At 39.3% G+C, this 21,617-nt stretch overlaps 1 protein-coding gene across 2 annotated transcripts in view; it reads left to right on the top strand.

Moving 5' to 3' along the window:
• Window positions 1-20,957, top strand: part of LOC139630712 (integrin alpha-5-like) — a 48,484-nt gene extending 27,527 nt beyond the window's left edge. Inside the window, exons 19-30 of one of the 2 annotated variants that reach the window (XM_071494382.1) lie at window positions 5,178-5,245; window positions 9,440-9,590; window positions 10,070-10,162; window positions 10,586-10,665; window positions 10,834-10,914; window positions 11,033-11,138; window positions 15,273-15,431; window positions 15,555-15,656; window positions 18,268-18,381; window positions 18,730-18,828; window positions 18,962-19,084; window positions 20,149-20,957. In XM_071494382.1, the coding sequence (XP_071350483.1) occupies window positions 5,178-5,245; window positions 9,440-9,590; window positions 10,070-10,162; window positions 10,586-10,665; window positions 10,834-10,914; window positions 11,033-11,138; window positions 15,273-15,431; window positions 15,555-15,656; window positions 18,268-18,381; window positions 18,730-18,828; window positions 18,962-19,084; window positions 20,149-20,232 (1,260 nt within the window). In that variant the 3' untranslated portion in view covers window positions 20,233-20,957. Of the gene's footprint in view, window positions 1-5,177; window positions 5,246-9,439; window positions 9,591-10,069; window positions 10,163-10,585; window positions 10,666-10,833; window positions 10,915-11,032; window positions 11,139-15,272; window positions 15,432-15,554; window positions 15,657-18,267; window positions 18,382-18,726; window positions 18,829-18,961; window positions 19,085-20,148 lie in introns of both variants that reach the window. The other variant, XM_071494381.1, reaches the window with a different exon arrangement.
• Window positions 20,958-21,617: the final 660 nt, after the last annotated feature.

Below are 21,617 nucleotides of genomic sequence, written 5' to 3'. Positions count from 1 at the left end.
AGCCTCTTTGTAGTCTGAGAGGCAAAACTCGGGGCAAAAACTGTCCAAAGTGTCACTCAACTCCTCTTCCTTTCCTCTGGATGTTGGCAGCCATACAGTACAAGGATTCTGTTTAGAGAGAATTCAGAGAGTAAACTGAACTGAAACATTAGAGTCAGGAGGAAAAAAATAGGATTTTGGAAAGGGAGTGGGACATGCTCCCTTATCCCCAGTAGAAATTATGCTCTTGACTCAATGTTGAATCAAAACCAAAATTTGCAATGACAAATATTTCCATTGCTCCAGTAGGAGATATTATTCAGGGAATAGTTTTTGTAATTTTTCAAGCAAAAAATGCCAAATACTAGTTTTGTTGCTTTTTCCTTTCAAATGAAACATGAATAAACCTGAGTAAAGTGAATATGTTTGTGTTTTGGATAAAACAAGTAATTTGAATACATTTCCTTGGGGGAATTACTGTATATTGGGTGTTTTTCATTATTCAATAGACATAACAATAAGCTGAGAAAATAGTAGACACACTAAGTGATAATATAATTAATTGCTAGTTGCATCCCTCGCCGTTACCTATAGGATTGGCTTGGTCCTTAGCATCTGTAGGTAAAGACAAATACTGGACCCAATTCAGGCAGTGCTTGGATTTGAGTATATTTTTTGTATTTTAAACATTTAGGAGTAATATTTGTTAGCACAGTGTGTAGTGCTTTAACATCATGTATAATAAATAAATATCAGAAATATGAAAAATCTTCCTTAAATTCCCAACCTGGAAATCCTTGAAGCACTGGTCTGTCTCAGTTCTCGTTTGGAAGCTGAAATCCCCAAGGATGTGAAGTGTATCTATATATGACATTACCACACTAAACATGGAGACCGCACCACTTATATGGCCACACGCCTTGTACTTTACGGACCAAACAGATGGTCACCATAACGATTAACGAGAGCATAACATATGGTATGAAGAATATTTTCACAAAGCTTTACCAAACAATCTAAAATCATGTACAAGTGGTTCTTATATACACAGTGGTTCTCTGAACTATATGTGTTTAACTTTACTCCCTACCACAGCACACATCCCATTGTTTACAGACTGCATGCAGGAAATTTATTTGAAAGGCAAAGACGGAGGTTACGGGACGCCATTTTAAATCTGACATCAAATGTAAGGGCCCGCTCTAATGCTGAACCACATATGGTTGGAGGTTGAGGGTCAGGCCTGACAGAGCAAGAGCTGATTACAGCACTCTCTGGTCTTCGTTTGCGTTTTTTTTTTTTTTTTGTTTTGTTTCCTATATGAAGAGTTGGAAGGTTTATGGAGGACTGGTGAGTCATGGCTCTGCAAAAACACAGAGGGAGGACTGACAGCTCCGTTTGGGTGGGGCGGCGCTCAGCTCTCAGACATCTGGTTGTGGTTTGTTTATGTATGTTGTCAGTGGTCTCCTCCACCAAAGCAAGAGCCAGAGCCTGAAAACGTGCACATGTTTATGTGAGTGATATAAGGTGAAGGGAGTGTGTGATGTGGGGGTGAGAGTGTGTGTGTCGTGTGCTTGTAAGTGGCAGTTTTTTTTTTTTTTTTTTACAGAACACACCAACTTTTATTTAGACCAGAAACCTTCTCCTCATGTGAGAAGAATAAACAAGCTTTTAATACATTGATCTTTTCCCCCACAGCAGACACACAGTAAATATGAATATGAATATGAATGGATATGAATGGATATGAATGGATAGAGGACTGTAAGAACCATGTCTTAGAAAATTTATCAGAAAATTTATTGATAATGGAGTTCAATGGATTTTGTAACTACTATTGGGGAATAATCACATCTAAGCTTTGAAACTATAGTTCCCATGATGCCTTTGAACACATGAACAGGAAGTATAATATTGTCTTGAGTGATTCACTGTGTATAATAGACACTAAATGGTTCACTCAGTAGTGAACAATGAATTGAGATTTTGGACACAAACTAATGTTTATTTTGCATCATTACTGACAACTATAGAGTCACACTGTGGTAATTTTTGCATCTGTAAAATGCAAAGCATTGCATTGTGGGAGTGTTAGCATAAAGTGGTGTACATGCCATGAAAGCAACTTTTTACATTTATATTCGTTTGCACCCCCAGAATTTGGACTCTCTTGTGACATGGTGGACAGTGGATGTAGTACAGTGAACGGAGCTAGTGGATTACACTGTGAGCTACACATTATTTTAGTCTGTTTGTTTACATTTTGGCAAATCAGCACCATTAAAGTTGTACAGACAACCACCACTGGATAACTTTGAAAAATGGCTTTATAAGGAACGTTTTTTCTAAGTGGATTCATAGACATGTATTCACAGTGGACATCAGAGAAGTGTAAGTCACAAGTCTAAAAACATATGTATCATGCCTGTGTAAATATTTGACTGAGTTATGACTCTGAGAAGAAGTATGACTTTTTACGACTTTTTTTTATGACTTTCATCTCATGCAGTGTCTTTGCCTCAGACATTGACTGTATGTAAATTTATACATATATTTTTATACTCTATACAGTCTATATATCTTTATATACAGTCTATAGCCTCATGTCTGTCCCTCCTCCCCACGTATAATTCTCCCCTCCCTGCTGGGATGTGGGCCTCACGGTGTGAAAACCTCTTGTTCGTGCAAACATTTCAGTGTGGCTACGTGTAGAGTAACACTAGGCTCCATGCCGACAATTTAACACACACTCTGTTTAGTGACTCCTCTGTCCCTCCGATCGAATGCATGAATTTAAATGGGGTGGATTTGACTGCCTTCTGATGGGCGGAGTCCAGCAGGAGTTATATTCATTTCAGTAAAGTGATGGACTGAGAGAAATGAATCACTGCTGCCATCAAACTTTTATACTGTGGCAGTGAAATAACAATTCACATTAGATCATTGCTGGGTGTAATCAGAGCGCTTCAGGCCACAATTCTGACCACACCAACACTTATAATACTTAAAAGTTTTATGATGTCACGCCCTATTATTCACCCAATTTATGGTTTTCCACTAAAAGCCATTTCATGTATCTGTGTTCTGTAATTGTTTCAGTTAGTTAGGGCCTGAGCACCGAGGGAGCCAGGAACCTATTGTTTTTATCAAGATTATTACTATTGGATTAAAAATTGATTTTTGAGGATTTTTAGGATGCTCAAAAACTCATGAAAATTTGCGAAACGCACGTCAAGCTAGGTAAAAACTGCAAATTTCTGTAGGGACTGGGCTTTGGCGTGGCCAGCGGGCTCAATAATGCCCCCAAACACAGGGCCATATCGGGATGAAGGTCCTTGGATGTTTATGAAAATTGGTAGGATGATTGGTCTCACTATAAAGGATATAATCCACATTTCTCTTTTTTTTTGGCGGACAGGAAGTCAGCCATTTTGGATTTCATGCCACAATTTTCATTTTACAAGTATTACACATATTTGAGGCCCTTAGCATGTGCAAGAACTCACCAAACCTTGCACACATGTTTGTATTAGGGAGTAGTTATTTCTATATGTTTCTTGCTCTATTGTGGCCCCTAACTATTTATTTTTGACATGCTGAGGATTCTCGAAACCACACAATACGTTGCACAAGCATCAGACGTGGCTTAATTCAGTAACTCATGTGGCTGTTGGTCTAGGGTGTGGCAAAATGGCTTAAGGGCAATTTCTTGAAGATCTTCTTGTGATTTAAAATCATGACTATGATCAGTCTTTATGATTCTTGATTTCTTGCCATGAATGTAATTTAATTTGAACAAAACAAAACAAAAAAAGACAGTGAATTATTCAAAACAAGGTGAATTTTCTTCAAAGTTTTCATCCTTTAAGCTCCAACCATAGACACAGAGGTGCTAATGTTTGGTTTGTGTTGAAAGTGCTTTATAGAGGTGTTGATTCACCTTTCTGGTCTTTTTTGGTGAATGTAGTTTGTGATGCTGTTGAACTGCATTGTATTAGAGGTGTTTGTGTTATTAGCTTTCCCTCACTGATGTAAATGGGCTGGACACTAAATTTGATAAGTGATTATTGTAAATAGCTTACTGTTGCTGTAATTCTTCATTTAAACTCTTAATCTGTCCCACAGTCTCTGAACATGGTCTTAGCATGCAGCAGAATAGTCATTGCTCCACCAGGTATAATTTAGATGTCTGTATGTTCATTGCTCAATGTCTTAAGGTTAAAGGGCGACAGCGTGGTCGATTCCTTCAAGAGCTGGAGTTAAACATGGGTCACATGGGTCAAAGTTTTGGGGGGATGAAGAGATGAAAGTGAAAAAGAGATGAGAAGTGGTTAAGAGGGAAAAGAAGATAAGTTTGGACTCATCACTTGTGTAATGTAATGTAAGGGAGTCTGTTACAGAGCGCGTGCGCTCCTGTCTGCTTGGTGTTAAATGATCGATAGCCTCCTGGATGAGTGTAAAACCAGGGACTGGACTCAGGAATCTCCACTGAGACACTGTTAACCATTGCCAGGCTGATTCTTTGCTCTCTGTAGCATTCTTTTACAATCTAATGTTTCCCATATGTTGGAGAGATGGGGCCACGGCAACACTGACAGTACAGAGCTACATGGGAGGAGTGCTGGAAACAGAAAAGAGAGAATAAAGCAGAAAGCTCAAGGGACACACTGGAAAAGACAATACCATCAAATCAAATCACATTTATCTTTTACTGTGGGTTTTACCAAGTCATCTGTCATGTAAGACTGAAGAGCGAGATTAGACCAATTCTCCTCTAAATGTAAGGTTTTCACTCTCTCTGATCGAGGCTTTTCCACAAAAATGTCTTAGTTGTTTAGATGAAATTTATCGTCCTTTCATTCTCCTAAAGCTTCACCATGTTTTTCTTCCTCTCTTCTTTCCCACATGTAAAGCACATATTACTTCTATGCTGAACATGAAAGGATACTGCTCTCTGGTTGTTATAAATATTGGTATAGTTTTGTAGGATATGTATAGTCTTTATCTTTTAGCCTTTCATTAAATCATGAATGTAGAGCAATGGCTCCTGTAAACATCCTCTTCCTCCAAAGCTTTATTCTCTCGATACCTTTGGACTCTGTTCCCTGGGTATAGTACCTCTCTTTCTTTCACCCATCATATCCATCCCTCATTCGTCCTTGCTGCGTTAACCCTCTCTATTCTTCTTTCTTTCTCAGGCCCAGATTCAACTTGACTGCGGAGAGGACAACATCTGTGTCCCTGACCTGAAACTGGCTGTTTATGGGTGAGAGGAAATCACCTTTTGTGTTGCTCTACCTGATACAACAAACAAACTTAAACCCTCCAGCTACATGGTGCTAATCCGCCAAAGAAAATGCATCTTGTGGGTCATTCGTCGGATGCATTTTATGTTTCTGGTTACTGTGGAGGAGAAACAAGAGGAAAGCTTGAGCAGCAGCCATCTTGGCTGAACAAAGTAAACAACACATGTAAAAAAAAAAAGTTGTCCCAGCAGAGGCCACACTGTTTAAAAAGGTATTAATTGAGTTTTTTGGCCACTTGAGGGAAACAGAACAAGATGTAAACATAACACTGACATAAAGTTGATATGGCTAACATATTTGTGTATTTATACATTCATTGGCATTACATACATACATTAGCAATCTTTAGGAGTCAGTTTTCTTTAGGGCTGCATCCATGCTAATATGATCTCCATCCAGATGACTGTTTTGCCTCTGTATCACAAATAATCTCCATCCATGCTGCCACAGCTGGAAACACATGAGGACCAGTGTTGGACATTGGGCATATGAGTGCCAGGGTAAACAGGAAGCAGTTGTCTAATCTGCAGTTGGTTATTTGCAGGATGAGGAAGAGCAAAGCCAGCTGTAATTTAAAATGCAGAAATTAACTGCTCAACAGCTGCTAACAGAGACAACAAGGTCTTGAAATTCATTATCCATGTTGCATACTCCACTGATAGTCGAGGCTGATAAGATCCAATCAGGGAGCTGTTGGTGACTATGTCATCGTTTCCCAAGTTGCCATTTTAGGGGTATGAAAACTTAAAACTAAAACGTATTAGTGTGGATGCAACCTAAAGTTCAATATTAACATTCCTGTTAGTTGGTCTGCACCAACTGCTGAGGGAAGCTGTATCCAGGTAGCATACAGCGATGTGAAAACAGCTGCTGTGAACAGGAAAATTGTAGGAAAATCAAAACAATGAGCTGAAAGGAGCTAAAATGATTCACAGAGTTGAAGACAACTGTAGAGTCAGAAGTTAATTCTCTGTGGGTTAATCATGACAAGCGACCCCTTTCACATTATATGGTTAATATAAAAAATACTGATTAGTGCAGCTTTAACTGTCGTGTTGCAGAACAGCACTACAGCTTGGATACAGGAGAAGTTTTAGATCATTTTTTTGGCATGTTTTGCCTTTATTTGATAGTCACAGTGTAGAGGGGAAGTAAACATTGGGAGAAAATGAGAGAGCAGTGAGACATGCAACAAGGTCCCCAGGTCGGAACCAAAAAGATTTTAAAGATCTCAATAAGTAAATGATATTGCACAATGTCCACAATTAAAAACACACTTCCTCTCATGGACACAAACACACACAATGTTTTTAACCTGGGGTTAGTTTCCTCACTGAGTTAACTAGTGATAGAAGTATCGTTGCTATGGTTACCTGCAGATAGGACAGTGAGTGGTGAAAAATAATGAAAGAGAAGAAGCTCAGTAACGATATAAAAGGAACAAACATGATTCTGTGACTGTGACAATAACATGTCTACACCGATGTACAGACATGGAGGAAAGATTCCTGAGTCCTGGCTCACTCACTTATTGTTGTTAATTAATCATGTATCTTTGTTTGTGAATGGACGTCAGCCAGATATTTGGCAGTGTCTCAGTCCATTCACAAAGCGATTACACACATACACATACTCACACACACACGCACACGCACACGCATGCTCAGACTCTCTCCTCCCACCCAGCTAGCTCTGTTTTTTATTACACAGCCACGTGATTTCTCTTAGCTGCAGAAACACACTCAGTGCAAAAAGTTTCCCATGAAAACTCAAAGATCTACATTTGTAGTTGCCACAGGACCAAATGATTCAGCACTTTCACGAAGCAGAATTTCCCGTCACTGACACATAAGACACAGCATTTTTCTCTTGCTCGCCAAGAATTCACAAACAGTGGGATGTTTAACATTCACAGCCTAGAGGGCTGTCACTGCTGTTTCGGTTGTATCCGCTGGCTTCAGTTACACTTTTATGAGCTTTATGATTCACTGTATTTTTCCAACAGTGTGTTTTCAGCATCTGCTCAGTGTTGGTGTTAGGGTATCAGTCTTGCTTCCTCTGCATTCGCTAAACTTTCCCGAGCCTAATTAAAATCATCTGGTGGTTGTCTTACCTAGCGAGGGGTCACTGTGTCCAAACCTTCTGAAGAGAGGGGGAGGGGAGGAGGAAACAGGGAATGAAAAAAGAACCCTGATTCTTTCCCCCCTTCTGCTCAATAGAAACATGAATTTACTACCACAGAGTATACCTGATGGGGGAGGGATGGAACTGGAGGGTGTTGAGAGGATTTATCACTACACTGAGAGTGTGTTTGCACACAGGGGGCGTCACTGTGAACATGCAGAATACGGTGGGGGTCGGTTTCCTGAGACAAATCACAGCGATCAGATTTGGGTCATTTCCCAGGTCAGTCATGGACAGATATGCAGGAGGTTGGCCTTTGGGGACTGTCTTAAACAGAGAAGTATTGTCTGGAACGACTCCATGTTCCTGCTTTTCATTACGTTTTACAATCACTCCTTGGGCATTTTGGTCATACCCTGCACCAACTCACTTGAAATTGACTCAGATAGCACAAACTAAATTGCCTGCATGTAGAGGCTGTAAATAGAAGCTGCTGGTTTTGGTCATTTTGATTGCCACATAGATAACTGGGTTTTTCAAGACTGACAATAAAAAATGTTGGGGAAATACCACCTTTAAAATAAGATGGAGACCAACAGTCCACAGCCATGCTAGTCACTCTGTAAATGTTGTAGGCATGGTGGTGCTTTGAGCTAAATGCTAACATCAGCATACTATCATACTCGCAGTGACGATGCTAACGTGCTGAGGTGTAACACTTAATTTAGAGTGGGGGCATTTTACTGATTAGGCTCACTCAAAGAACAGCTGAGGCTTATGGGAATGTCTTTAGTTTCGCAACTATTTTGTCATAAAATGTTGGAGATAATAAAAATTGGGGGACGCTAGATGAAAAGTTAAGGGATAATCAAAGTTATTAAAATTCATACTGATGGTGGGGCATGATTGTCTGTACTGAATTAACTACAATTCATCCAAAGGTTCTTGAGACATTTCACTGAAAACCACAAATATCAGTCAGGGATCATAAATGACTGTAAAAGATTAAATTCTTTAGCGATTTTAATGTTTTTATCGATTAATCTCTTGGTTATATTTGTATACTATGCAGTAGGATTTGACACCTAGTAGTGTTGGAAACAGGCAAATGTTTCAGTCAACACAAACAGCACAAACACTTATGAACACATTTGCTGTGTTTGGAACAAACCATTTCACTGGAGTTTAGCTTTAAAGCTGCACTAACCAATATTTTTATATTAGCATCAGATTTATACTTGTTCTGTTGTCTAAATGAGAACAGCTTGGAAATTCAGCTGTATTAAAATACTGTATCTGTGAGCACAGAGAGGAGGAGAGAAGCAAGCAGATAAAGGACTGAGACCTGCTGACACTAGGCTAAATGTAAATGTGACACAATATTCATGTATTATGTCATCTAGTGACATTTAGAGACTTTTCGAGCAGGCTTTAGCTCAAAAGGTTGTTGTTTACAGCACTTCCTCAACAGTTTTCAACTAGACGTCCTTGATTTCATTGACCATATATGGGCCATAGACTAGTTTTTGACCTAGGCTGTGTCTGTGTTTGTTCTAAGAACCTCTTGTTACACAAACTGCTCAGAACTAAACACAGATAAAGTTAGTGACTAGCTGGTGAAGATAGCAGAGCATTTAGCTCCTTAAGAGTCAAATGTTTCCCTCAGGAGTTGATGGAGACCCTGTCTACTGTATGTGTATTTATGCAACCTAAATTGGTGAAAATATGCCAGATGTGGTGTTTACAGTTTAATGCACTGCCCTCAAGTGGCCAAAAAAAAAAACAACTAAATGCAGGTTTCACAATTAACTTTTACAAGGCAACAAATCAAAATATAAACTAATATTATTCAGTGTAATAGGGAGGATGGTAATATGATAGCGCTTTACTGGATATTTCTACATTCCATTATGGGTTCTGTATTTCTCTTTTAGCTGTGATATATGCAATATGAAGACAGAGTACAGAGTTTGTAATTGTAAAACATTCAGAGGAAGTGTAGTCATGATGTTGTGGTTCTCCTCTTCCAGTGACAGAACAGAGGTTTACCTGGGAGATGAAAACTCCTTGAGTCTGACCTTCAATGCCAGGAACGAGGGAGAGGGAGGGGCGTACGAGGCTGAGCTCTACGTGATACTTCCCCCAGAGGCGGACTACAGCGGGATAGCACGCAACAATGTGGTGAGGAGGACAGGCTCAGGCTTTTTGTTGTGTGTATGAATACCAGGAATTAGTATGATTCCTTTATTACTGAAATATTATTACTCTCTAACTTTAGTACAAATAACAAGTCTCTGTCTTTCATAATAATGTACAGCTTGTTTGCTTATTACAAAGTTTTGTTTGGTTTCCCAACAAAGTATCACTCCATTGCAATGCTGTACTTAAAAAGATGTGGAAAACCCACATTGTGTCCCCACCACTGGGATCTAGGCAGAGTAAAAACACTATATAAAAAATACACAAAAAAACCCAAACTAAACAGGAATCATTTTGCGTGTGTTTAATCCTTTTTATTAACACTGTCAGTTCACCAAAATGTATCAAGATGTCTTTTTAAAAAAAGACCAGGCAAAATATTTTACGTTATGCGTAATCTAGCAACCTTAATAGCAGAAGAAAAGAGCAGACAATATTTGATGCTTTTGTGTCCTTTCCAGAGCTTGACTCAGCTGACGTGCAGCTATGAGGCAGAAAACCAGACCCGCTATCTCGTGTGTGATCTGGGAAACCCCATGAAGCCTGGTACCAGTGTAAGAGCCAACAAAGCCCACATGTTGCTTTTGGCTTTTTTCAGTTTTTGTGTCTCTGTACAATTAAGTCAAGTTAAACTGTTCCTGCGTAGCGTAATTCATGCACAAGCAAACTCGAAATGTTTTCATATTGATCTGATAAAACATACAAAACATCAGACAAACTTTTATGTTTCCAGCAGCTGGCGAATAACTAAGCCCAGAATAAGAGTCCAGGCTCTATTTATGAGAAATAGTTTCTTCCTGGCTCCTAAAAGAATAAAAACCTTTCATCATCACTGACAGAATCAGATTTTTTAGATATGCTGAATGTGGACAGAATGAAGAAAATTATTTCCCTTTTCACTGATGTTTCATTTATTTATGATTCCTTTTTCATGTTCCTGGGATTAATTGTCTACATTATCTCTGGGTCATTTCTAGCTATGGGCCGGCCTTCGGTTCACTGTGCCCAGACTGAAGGACACTCACAGTACTGTACAATTTGAGCTCCAAATACGAAGGTAGGTCACAGCAATAATATCTTTTATTTTGGTTGGTCTTTAAATTCAGGTTGGGGTTGCGTTTAGTAAGTTAACAAAGATAAAATTAATGCTTGTGACATTTTTTTGGGGACAAATATTAGTAATTTTCTGTTCGAATTTGTCCAAATTATTTTGTGTCTGTTGCAGTAAAAATGTAAATAACTCTGAGAGCGAGGTGGTGCTGTATGAGCTGGAGGTGGCTGCGATGGCCGATGTCATCCTGCAGGGGTGAGGCTTCATTTTCTGACTCTACCATGACATCATGACATCACTGTCATATAATCAATCTTATCACTGTGAATCCTGTTGAGATTACTGCTAAACTCTGTGTTTGGGTCTGTTGCAGTGTTTCTCGGCCAGACAAAGTAATCTTTCCCCCTCCTAACTGGACTGCTCGTCAGAGTCTGAGTGAAGAGCAGGAAGTTGGCCCTGAGCTTCAGCATGTCTATGAGGTAAACCATGATTTTTTATAACCCTATATCAGAGGTCACTAACAGCTGACCGGATCTGGACCCAAACGCCGTGGTATCTGGATCCGGACCCATAACCTATAAATTACTGAGAAATGTTAAAGTTTGATAGAGTGGGTTATAAGAGGGAGAGAAAGAGAAAAGCACGTGTTAAAGCTGTTTTATTGTTGGGATGTTTTGAGATTATCATAAAATGCTTGAGTTTGTTAAAAATGTGAAATAGAGTTAGTGAAAAAGAAGAAATAGGGAAACTGAAGCTACACAGTTTTTCTTTATTTAAAGATTTATTTTTAAAAAGCTCTCTGTTATCTACTTATTACAGCCCTCGTTTTCTTTGAAATGAGAAAATAATATATAATTATTATTACAGAATTAATTTATAACCCCCTCATCAAAGTGAAGAGACTAGCTAGCTCCTGTGTGTCAGAACGACCACAGACAGATTGTCTTTTGCTCTTCACAGAGTTTTGTGTCTTTCTCTGAGGAACTTCTCTAGAGTCAAAACACTGAGGTAACTCTGAATTAGCCGGCGAATGTTAGCACCTGCTGTTAACACTGTCTCCTCACTTTGATGCTGGGAAGCAAAGCTAGCTAGCTAGGTAACTAGCTAGCTATGGTAGTGTCTGCATCGGTGCACTGTGTTGCATGAATAGAGCTAAAATGAGAGAGAATATTAAACTATAAAAATATCAAACAGGTGGACAGAAGTAGGTATAAATGTACCAGATGACAAAGGTAACTCTCTGCTTCTGTTAGTGAGTTTAAAGAGCTGACCTAAATTATAGATAGAAGCCTTCATAAGATATTCAACTAGCGGTTATCTGAATATTCAACACAAAACAAATAAATAGTGGGGTCGGATGCATGTGTAATTTTTCTCAGTCATTTCAAATTGGTGTTAACGTTTGGTTTTCACTTCTAATTTGAAGTTTAGGGTCCATAGAACAATTTGAGTCTGAGTGTCAAACACACAGATAAAAAATGGCCTCTAGGGGGCGCCGCAAAATATGTAAACTGCTACAACTTTTGATTAGATTAACCAAATTTAACATCTGAGGTATGTATGGATTCAGAATTAAAAGGAGAAACTGGTATGCCAAGCATTTGGTGACCAGATTAAAAATAAAATCACTTTTAGCCCAAAATATTAAATGGACACAAGCGAAATTGTGCTTTTTTAAAGATAAAGTCTGAAAATATCCTCACAGTTGCTAAGGAATTTTACTTTTTAATGGTATTTCATTAAGTCAAGACTGTGTAGTGATTAAACTGAAATTGAAATGTTCCTCACTCTTCTATTCTATGCCCTAGAGGATGCCGCAAAATGTAGTAACAGCCATAACCTTTGTATGTATGGATTTAGGATCAGGAGTCCCAACTTTTTTCATCTTTCATCAATCAATCAATCAAGCCATCAAGCCATCAAGCCATCATTTTATTCACAAGAAATTTTCACAAAAGAACTTTATATCTGGAAGAAAGTAAATCAATAACAATAAGAAGAGAAACAATAGTTTTTCTGGCATTCAAAAAATGAACAGAGGACCATAGGGCTAACATTTATTCCGAGAGCTTCACTATACAATGATAATTATGGTTTACTTCTTTGATTTATTCTATGTCAGTCTTAGAGGTTCTGACATGTGCACTTGCACAGATGTGTGCACTTTAACTTCGCCTTCATGCACTCGCACCGAGAACTGGCAGGTCGACTTGTACAAGTACTTGTACAACCGCAGTTCACATCTAGTTGGAATACGTCTTTGGCAAGTGGTAGCGTAGTCCAAATGGGAAGAAGTTTGCTGTCCTCTTCTTTCCACCCATGGTCAGTGGGGTTGTTGACAGGCATTGTTGACCTAAATGAATGAATGAATAAATAAATGAATGAATAAATGCATGATTTTTTTGTGATTATATGGTACAATACTCAAATCAATACAGGTGCATACTTACATGTGGGCTGTCGTCCAGATGCTTGCTTGGAAGACACTCCTTTTGAGATGTAGATCCAAAGCATCCATTGTTGGGGGGATTCTTTCAACATCCCTCGTCTTCTGTGAGAATAGTCTCATGCGAAGAAGATCAACATCATTTTCCTCATTTGATTCACTGGAGTACAGCCTGCAGACAAAGTTTATTGCAACTTCTTTCAGCCTTGGAGAGCTTTGGAATGGAGTCTCAACGATAGTTGCGAACTCCTCTGTCAAGTGTGGAACTTCATGCATCAATTTGCAGCAGGATCGCTTACCCCTGAACTTGAAAGAAGATGTGCTGTCTGATCAAGTGAATGCGTGGAAGAGAGCCATGGCTTTACATGTTTCTGTGCCCAGTTTTGTGGCAAGAGTGTTCAGGGAGATCATTCTTGATGTCTTTCCAGTTTTGAAGTAGATCCAGATTTCTGCAGTTGCATTCAAAGCCTTGATATGATGGAAATTACTCAGCAGGATTACGACAACATCTGTGTCTCCAGTATAGACCATCCCAACTGATGCTGTTTGGAGGGCATGGAGAGGATGCACTAGGACATGAGTGTCAGCTTTCTCATGGTTGCAGCGATCCATTGGAGAACTGTTTCCAACATGGTGGACGCAATCATCTGCTGCTATGAAGACATCTTTGTCATCTGGGAACTGTCCATTTGTTACAAGTGCAGTTGACAGGAATGAAAACAGTTCTGTCTTATTATCCTCATTTGCCAGAAATGCCTGCCAATCTCTTGGGAGTGCCAGAGATGCGTTCTCGGGTGCCTGATCCTCTTTTTTCTCTTGTTCCTCCTTTGATTGTCAAAGCACGATACTGGTCCCAGACGATGTCCACTCGTGTTGATCTTTTAAAGTCACGTTGAACTCTTGGGCAGAAGACCTTGTCGAAGTAGGACTCAAAGATCTTCCCTTGGACAGTCGTGCCAGGCAGTGAATGGATAAGTGCTCCACCATCAATAACAATGAAATCATAAAGATCTGGTGCAACTATCTCCTCATTGTCAGATATTCCCAGGATTTCCCAGGATGTAAAATGGACGTAAAATGGATGTACCATAACCTTAATTTTCAAAAATCACAGTATTATGTATATGGATGAAAGCAGAAAAAATAATTAAGAAGTGCAACAATAACAAAAGGCCTGCAAGTTGGGTGCTTCATATCACGTAGGCTATATGCAGCCATATTTGTATATGGGTATCCTATATCTTTGTGTTATAGGGATATTCTGAACACCAATCTTAAATCCAGTTGAGTCATTACACAGCCTTTATTTACAATAACTTTAAAAATCATGTTTCATAGCAACTTTGAGGACATTTCCAGACTTTTTCTTCAAAAAAAGCACAATTTTGCTTGTTTCCATTTAATATATTGGGCTAAAAGTGTATTTATTTTTAATCTGGTCACCAAATGCTTGGCATACCTGTTTCTCCTTTTAATTCTGAATCCATACATACCTCATATGTTAAAATTGGATAATCTAATCAAAAGTTGTAGCAGTTTACATATTTTACGGCGCCCCCTATCTGCGTGTTTGACACTCGGACTCAAATTGTTCTATGGACCCTAAACTTCAACTTGGAACTGAAAACCAAACTTTAACACCAATTTGAAATGACTGAGCCTTAAACGACCCCTCTCTAAAGGTAAGATAAATAATAGAGACAAGATACATAGCAAGATCAAAATGTTGAAATATTGAGGTAATGTCCTTGAACCTGTCACTTAATTGAGGACTATTAAACAGCAATAGTGCAAAACAGTGCAGTGTAGAGGAATACGCTGTGCACAGAGCCACACCGACAGTGTGCGCTGCCATCTTGATTTCAAATAAATGCTAATGTTGCTCCACCATGGATGTATTATAAAAACTAAGCACAGCCATTCAGCCAGCTTGGTAGGTAGTATGCCCCCTCGATAAGCTAAATAAATAAAAGGAAATGTTACTTTCCATTATACTGTTAGAGAGTAGATTTATCTTCATAACCTCCATCAGATATGCAGTGCGTCTGTCTTTCCTGAAGATGTTTTCAAAATATAAAGCTGTTGGTGTTTTGAACTAAGCTGATGTTTCTGCTTAAACCTGCTTTAAACATCATCTTAGTTCAAACTCTCTCTCTGTCTGTTTCAGCTGGTGAATAATGGTCCCAGTGTGGTCAGCCAGACAACGTTAGATGTGAAATGTCCTCTGAGGACTCACAGCCACGAGCTGCTCTACCCTGTGGAGGTGGTCACTGAGGGGCCGCTCAGCTGCTCCTCCAAAACCACCGTTAATGCACTGAAACTCAAGGTGAGGACACACACACACACACAAAACTTGGTTGGCATGTTGAGGCCATTCCCCTTGTTCTACTCTTGTCCATGACCCCCTGATTGTTTGTTAATGACTCTGTCAATGTCTTTGTGCGTGAAGCTCCAGCCTCCAGCAGCAGAGGGTCCCACTTCACTGAAATCCAACACTGAGCACCACGTCCACAGGAGGGAGGTGTATCCCCTGGCTGAACACGGAAACTTGGTGAGACACTATGGCATAGATAGAAAATCCAGTTGTTAAGACGTTTTAAGGAAAACTCAGTTTAGCACAGCACAAACACAACCTGTTAGCTTAGCTCTGTAAAATGCAAGAAAAAAGGCTCTCCAGCAACTCATAATGTTGATACTGATGATTTGTCATCTGATAGTAAACTTAACCAAAGAAGTGTAAAGAGACAAAATAACCAATTTTGGGGTGGATTTATCTTTTCTCTTAAACTTCTTGAGAACATTTGTTCCTCATCAGGATAGAATTGTTGACTCTGTGTATTTCGTAAAGACCTCAGGAGGTGTTTGTTTTTCTCCTTCCCTTTCCTCCTTGACTCAGCATGTAGAGGGGATCATGCTGACGTGAGTCTGTTGAGCAGTTCAGTCCAAACACACCACAACAGAGGCTCTTAAATAAAGTCAATGGGTCTTGTGTTGAGTCTTCAACCCCAATGGGTTTCTTATGTGACTGTGTGTGTGGCTCTGCCGGGTGGGTTTGCATGTTTATGTTGTGCATTTAAACAAAAATAGTCCAATCAGGTTGTAGGAAGAGGCAGCTCTGCCCCCCTGAACTTGAAAAAGATTTAAATCATAATGAGATTTCTTCTTTCACTAGAGGAAATGGGAATAGATATAATGAGCTCTGGTCAACATCTCCTGCTGCTGGCAGTAATTGTTTCTGAGATGAAATTAATTATGTTTGTGACGTAGGCCTGGGTTGCTTTGGTGCGGGTTGCATCACTGACCGTTATGCCACTGACAGCTCATCTCTTATGGTATTCAGAAGAACCATCTTTAAATTGGAGAATTCAGCCACATGAAGACGTTTCCAAACAATTATTCTTCACTGTTTGAAAGCTGCATGTTAATTTAAGCAGTGAAATTACTTTTAAATCAGTACCAACCCAATCCTGTAGATGTTTTGACAGATTCTGTGTTTAAGTCTAAAGTCTACTTTTCAAAGTTAACATTCAAAGCATCTTACACAGGTTTGTTTCTCTGAAACAGTTAAATGTGTTCATGGACAGATATCTTTGGACCTTTAAATTAATGCCTACATCTCTGATTAGTTCAGCATTTTAAGGAGAATGAATGAAGTGAAACAAAAAGACAAAAACAGGTTCTGATATCCAGAGAGAAAACAGAATGACAGAAACTCAAACCCCATTAACAGTAGTTCATTTGAATAGATGTCTCTGGTTACTGGGAGGTTTGGAGCCCAGAGCAGCATATGCATTAGTGCTCACTACTGTACCAAACATAGTTCCAATTCACGTGAATGAGCAGTTTTGACTCTGCCTAGTCTGACAAAAATGTAAGTGATTACCTCCTAATATTTAAATTACTAAGTGTAATGCTTTTATCAGGTGCAAGTTAAACACTGCTCAGTTACAGCAAAAGAAACATGTGGGAACAGAGGTGCAGGAGGTTCCATACAGGATATGTTCCTCTGGACTATGCACACTGTTGTCATACATTTCTTACTGGAGGACAATATATATCTTCTATTTATCATCTTATTTTTAGAAATCTATATTATACTGGGTTCTCTGTATGTTTTAATAGTTGATTTGTCTCTAAAACTGGATATTGTGCAGGCAGGGAATTGTCCACTATGCTTTAAAGCCCCCCTTTCCCTTTCTTTGGATTTCTTAGTTCAGACCAGACCGACTTTAAATTTATTAGCCTCTACCAAATATTATGTCCAAACAAAATGTCCAGTTATAATCAAAGATGTTCAACAATCTGCACAGATTTTTCAGATTAATTAAAGTGAAAGAGAAGACACACATCAAATTTAAAGAACAATGTGTAAATCCTTAGAAATAAAACATTACATAAATATGAAAGACATTTTAACTGAAATTAGAAAATGCCCATATAAACACTCTTTTTAGATGAAGATCAGACATGTGGGTCTCTGTGCTGGGATATACCACTCACAAGTATTTCCTATACACTTCAATCTATCTCTATTGTAGGAGGAGCTCCTCTGCCCCCAGTGATGACATGTAAAACAATGTCAAAAAATTACACTGATATAATAATGTAGTGACTGGGCCCCTATTCACAAGCTCCTGAAGCTTACTGGGCTTTTGTATGCATTTCATTGTGATTTGTGTGAAATAAATGAAATGAAATTAGATCAACTAATACGCATTGAAAATACATTGGATTACATTACATTAGATGATTATCCTAAAACATTTTATTGAATGACAATAATAAGTTTTTGTTAAAAATTGTTATCAATACCACTTTTAAGAAATGATCAGACTTTCATTCTGTTCAGTCAGTCCTCTGAAACTGAACTAAATAAAAACATATGTAATCAGTTTTAAAAACAACATGTCACATACAAGTGATTTTTCTGCTGACAACCTCCTGAAAGGAAGCCATCTGAAAACCACAGTGCACCCTGGGAATTCTGAGTGCCAAAGATAGGTCAGTCAGTTTAAGTTCAACAACAAGACCATTAAAGGTTCAAATGAATGGGAACTCATGAACTCTTTCATGTGTGATTCCTGCAGAAGAAGCTAAAACTATTCATTAAAGAACTAGAGTTGAATGTGACATTGGCTGTGTTTGGCTCCGTCCCTCCTCAGACCTGCTCCACAGTGGAGTGCTGGCTGCTGCAGTGCAATGTTGGGCTGCTGGAGAGAGGAGACAGTGTTATCCTGACCGTACGCTCCAGGATCTGGGCTGAAACCTTCATCGAGGTGAGACCACGGGTCGATCTGCTCTGCAGTGCTGTTCTGGACTATCAGTCGTACATACACTGTTAGTACAGGAGACTCTAGACTGCATGAGTGAACCACCATGAAGTCAGATGATCTCTGTTCTTATACTGCCCTCTGTTGGAGGTCACCAAACAACAATTACAGATGCTGTGTGTCAACTCCATACTACATGCTAATTTTCTACAGAATATACTACAGCATATAGTCATTTTAGAATATGTGTATCAGGGTTAATCTGTGTAATAAATGAGCCCTAAAAATGTCAGCTATCAGCAGCCTTCAGATATCGACCCCTCATTGAACCTGTGTTGTGCTTGTCCGCAGAAGGCCTATAAGCAATACGTTCTGGAGTGCTCTGTTCAGTACCAAGTGGACAGGATGCCTTATTCTATTCCTCCCAAATTCAAACCACTGGGATCCAAAAAGGTAACTTCATCTAATTCTTTTATTTGATTTTACAAATTCACAAACTTGTAAACTTATTTACATGTGACTGTTGGTGCCAGCTGGTACAGATCTGTGCAGACTCATGTGATCGCTGTGGTTTCCTGTTGTTCAGGTGGTGACGGCTGTGATGTGGAACAAGCCGGACAGTCTGTTCTCTGTTCCAGTGTGGATCATCATCCTGGCTATTCTAGCAGGATTGCTGTTACTCGCCCTGCTCATATATCTACTGTACAAGGTAAAGAGCTGATGAATAACCCTGCTGTGATACTGTTACCACAGAGAATAACAGTTTCTGACTGGCTGCCATGTGTTAGAGTTGAATATTGCCGCACTTCAGGTGTAGCTTAAATGGTATTGTTCACAATTAGCCAGTAGCTATTTGCTAAGTATTAATGTTTTAGATAGCTATCATTGCGCTGACTCCAAAGCAATTCCTAACATATAAAATGAAACAAACTGCGACGTCTGGGTATCAACAACACAAAATACTGTAGTTTACTGCCATTAAATGTGGTGAAGGGAGATCGGGGCAAATATCCTTCTAGTCAACACTGAGGGGAAGAAAAACGTGTAACATTTTAGCCAACAGGCGGGACAGACATAGTTTTGTTTGACTGTGCAACATGCTGGGTCTGTTTAACTAATGCAAACTTAACAAGAGATACGAGTATGTGCATAAAATAAACAAAAATCTTAACTCTGAAGTAGAAGTTTCCTTAAAGCTGCACTAATCATCATAAGTCTTTCAGCTGATTGTCTTGAGTTTACTGTCTGGGTCAGTCTCATCAGCCTAATCAAACCTGTTTCCAGTATGATAAACCCCACTGCACAGTACTGCCCTGCACTTAAAGGATGGAGAGACTAAGCCAAAAAAAAAAATCTGTCCCATAATAATTCATTGAACTTTATTGTTTATGAAGATTTTCTGAATAATAAGCCACATAGGAGGAACAGCTTCTTACATCAGCAAATTCAATTTCAGATGTACATATTTCCTTATAAAATTTGAAAGTTCAATATGAAAGCAGCAAACTTCTTATTGCAGTATTACAAACTGTACTTTTTGGGTGTGAAAGTCTGACTGTACATACATGTAGAATATAGTGTGTGCATTTGCACTTACTGACTAGTACATACTGGGTCTGCACTACTGGAATCATTTTTTTTTACCATCATTAGTGTGAAACCTGTGAAAGAGACTGGGAATATTAATTTCTATAAGTTTCCTCCCTTTAAGTGGAGACTTTGTCAGATTGCCATGTGTCTGATCTTCTCTCATCTCTCTCCATTTCCCTCCAGATGGGCTTCTTTAAAAGGTCAGATCCGTACGGTACGACCATGGAGAAGGCCCAGCTCAAACCCCAGGCGTCCTCTGAAGCTTAGATCCAGGACAGAGCCTCCCCTGCAGCTTTTCCAAAGAACTGGACTTATTGTCACATTCCCAAACACAGAAGGAAACTTGCTAACGATAGGCAGGCAACCCATTTATGAAGGGACAATTATGGGTGCTGTATCACTGGAATACAAAATATCTGGTGCTGCACTAAAATGCCAAAGCAGGAAAGATGACTACAAGGGCTGTGCAGTTGTGTGTATGTATATGTATATATGCACTGCTCTTCTGGACGTCCAATCAGAGCAAGATTAATGAAGCTTCTGCAGAAAAAGAAAAAACAGGAACTTTGTCCTCAGGAGCTCGTCCCTGTGGAAAAATGTCTCTTTGGAAAATACTCCTTGGACAGTACGCAATACAGGAAAACAAATGCACCTCCAACAAAGGCACTAATGCTACCATATTCTTTTATTCCTAAAAACTGTATTGTAAGCCACATTTGCAAACACAGTGTTTAATATCTTTTGAAATTCCTGCTTTTGTATGATCTATACACCACTTGTTATTTATGGCACAGTGTTTTCCTGTTGATTGTTGAATGTTGTACTGTACTGTCTGCAGGACAATCCTGGTGAAACTGCGATGTTTAACTTGAATTATTCCTCTCCCATATTGGGAGGTATTTTGTGTGTGTTGTAATGTTTGTAATGTATTCATTGTGTTATGTTGGTGTTGTGGCCCCGAATAAAGCCTAATTTTGTATACCCATACAAAATGCAGATTGATGTGCTAACTGCAAGTAAGCAGAGATAAAAGAGACCCCTTTAAAGTTATGGGCGATGGACCGGGGCAGTTACTTTATAAAGGTTCAGTAAATAATCATCTCTGCCACTAGATGTCACACTAGACCACCAGCATCTCAGACCAAAACAAATACTTCATTGGCCCCCTCCCCTCTGTTCACACTCTCAGCCAGCATATATTATGTATTATGGAGCCCAGTGCAAGGGGCCACCAAACATACAACAAGAGGCACAACTGGATAAAGTTGTGCCAGTTCTAAGTCAAGCTGGAGCCCCTTAGCAGGTTCAGGTATCAGACCCAGAGTGGAATTACCACATCAACATTTTCTTATCTCATGATTTGAGTCTGCACTTCTTCACTCAAAGTTATTCAGTGGCCCATTACTTCCCTCTGCAGGTGGAACATGTTACTACCACTACCACTACACAGTGAGTCTTCTGATGCCTTCAAGTGCCATCAGAGGTATCAGTTTTCACATTACACTTGTGTAAAGCTCATATCTGACCATGATTGGCCTCTAAAGTAGTTGTGATGTCATAAATGAGATTTGAGGTGAGTGCGGAGAAGCTTGTCCCATCAAGCGTCAAACTGAGTGCACATTATTCTGCACAGTGAAGATGAGGCATTCAAG

This window comes from Trachinotus anak, unplaced genomic scaffold (genome assembly GCF_046630095.1).
Source record: "Trachinotus anak isolate AG129_WGS33_773 ecotype Australia unplaced genomic scaffold, CSIRO_AGI_Tana_v1 ptg000013l, whole genome shotgun sequence".
Classification (NCBI taxonomy): Eukaryota; Metazoa; Chordata; class Actinopteri; order Carangiformes; family Carangidae; genus Trachinotus; species Trachinotus anak.
The sequence above is the reverse complement of the archived record's forward strand: the minus strand, read 5'-3'. Positions and strand labels throughout refer to the sequence as shown.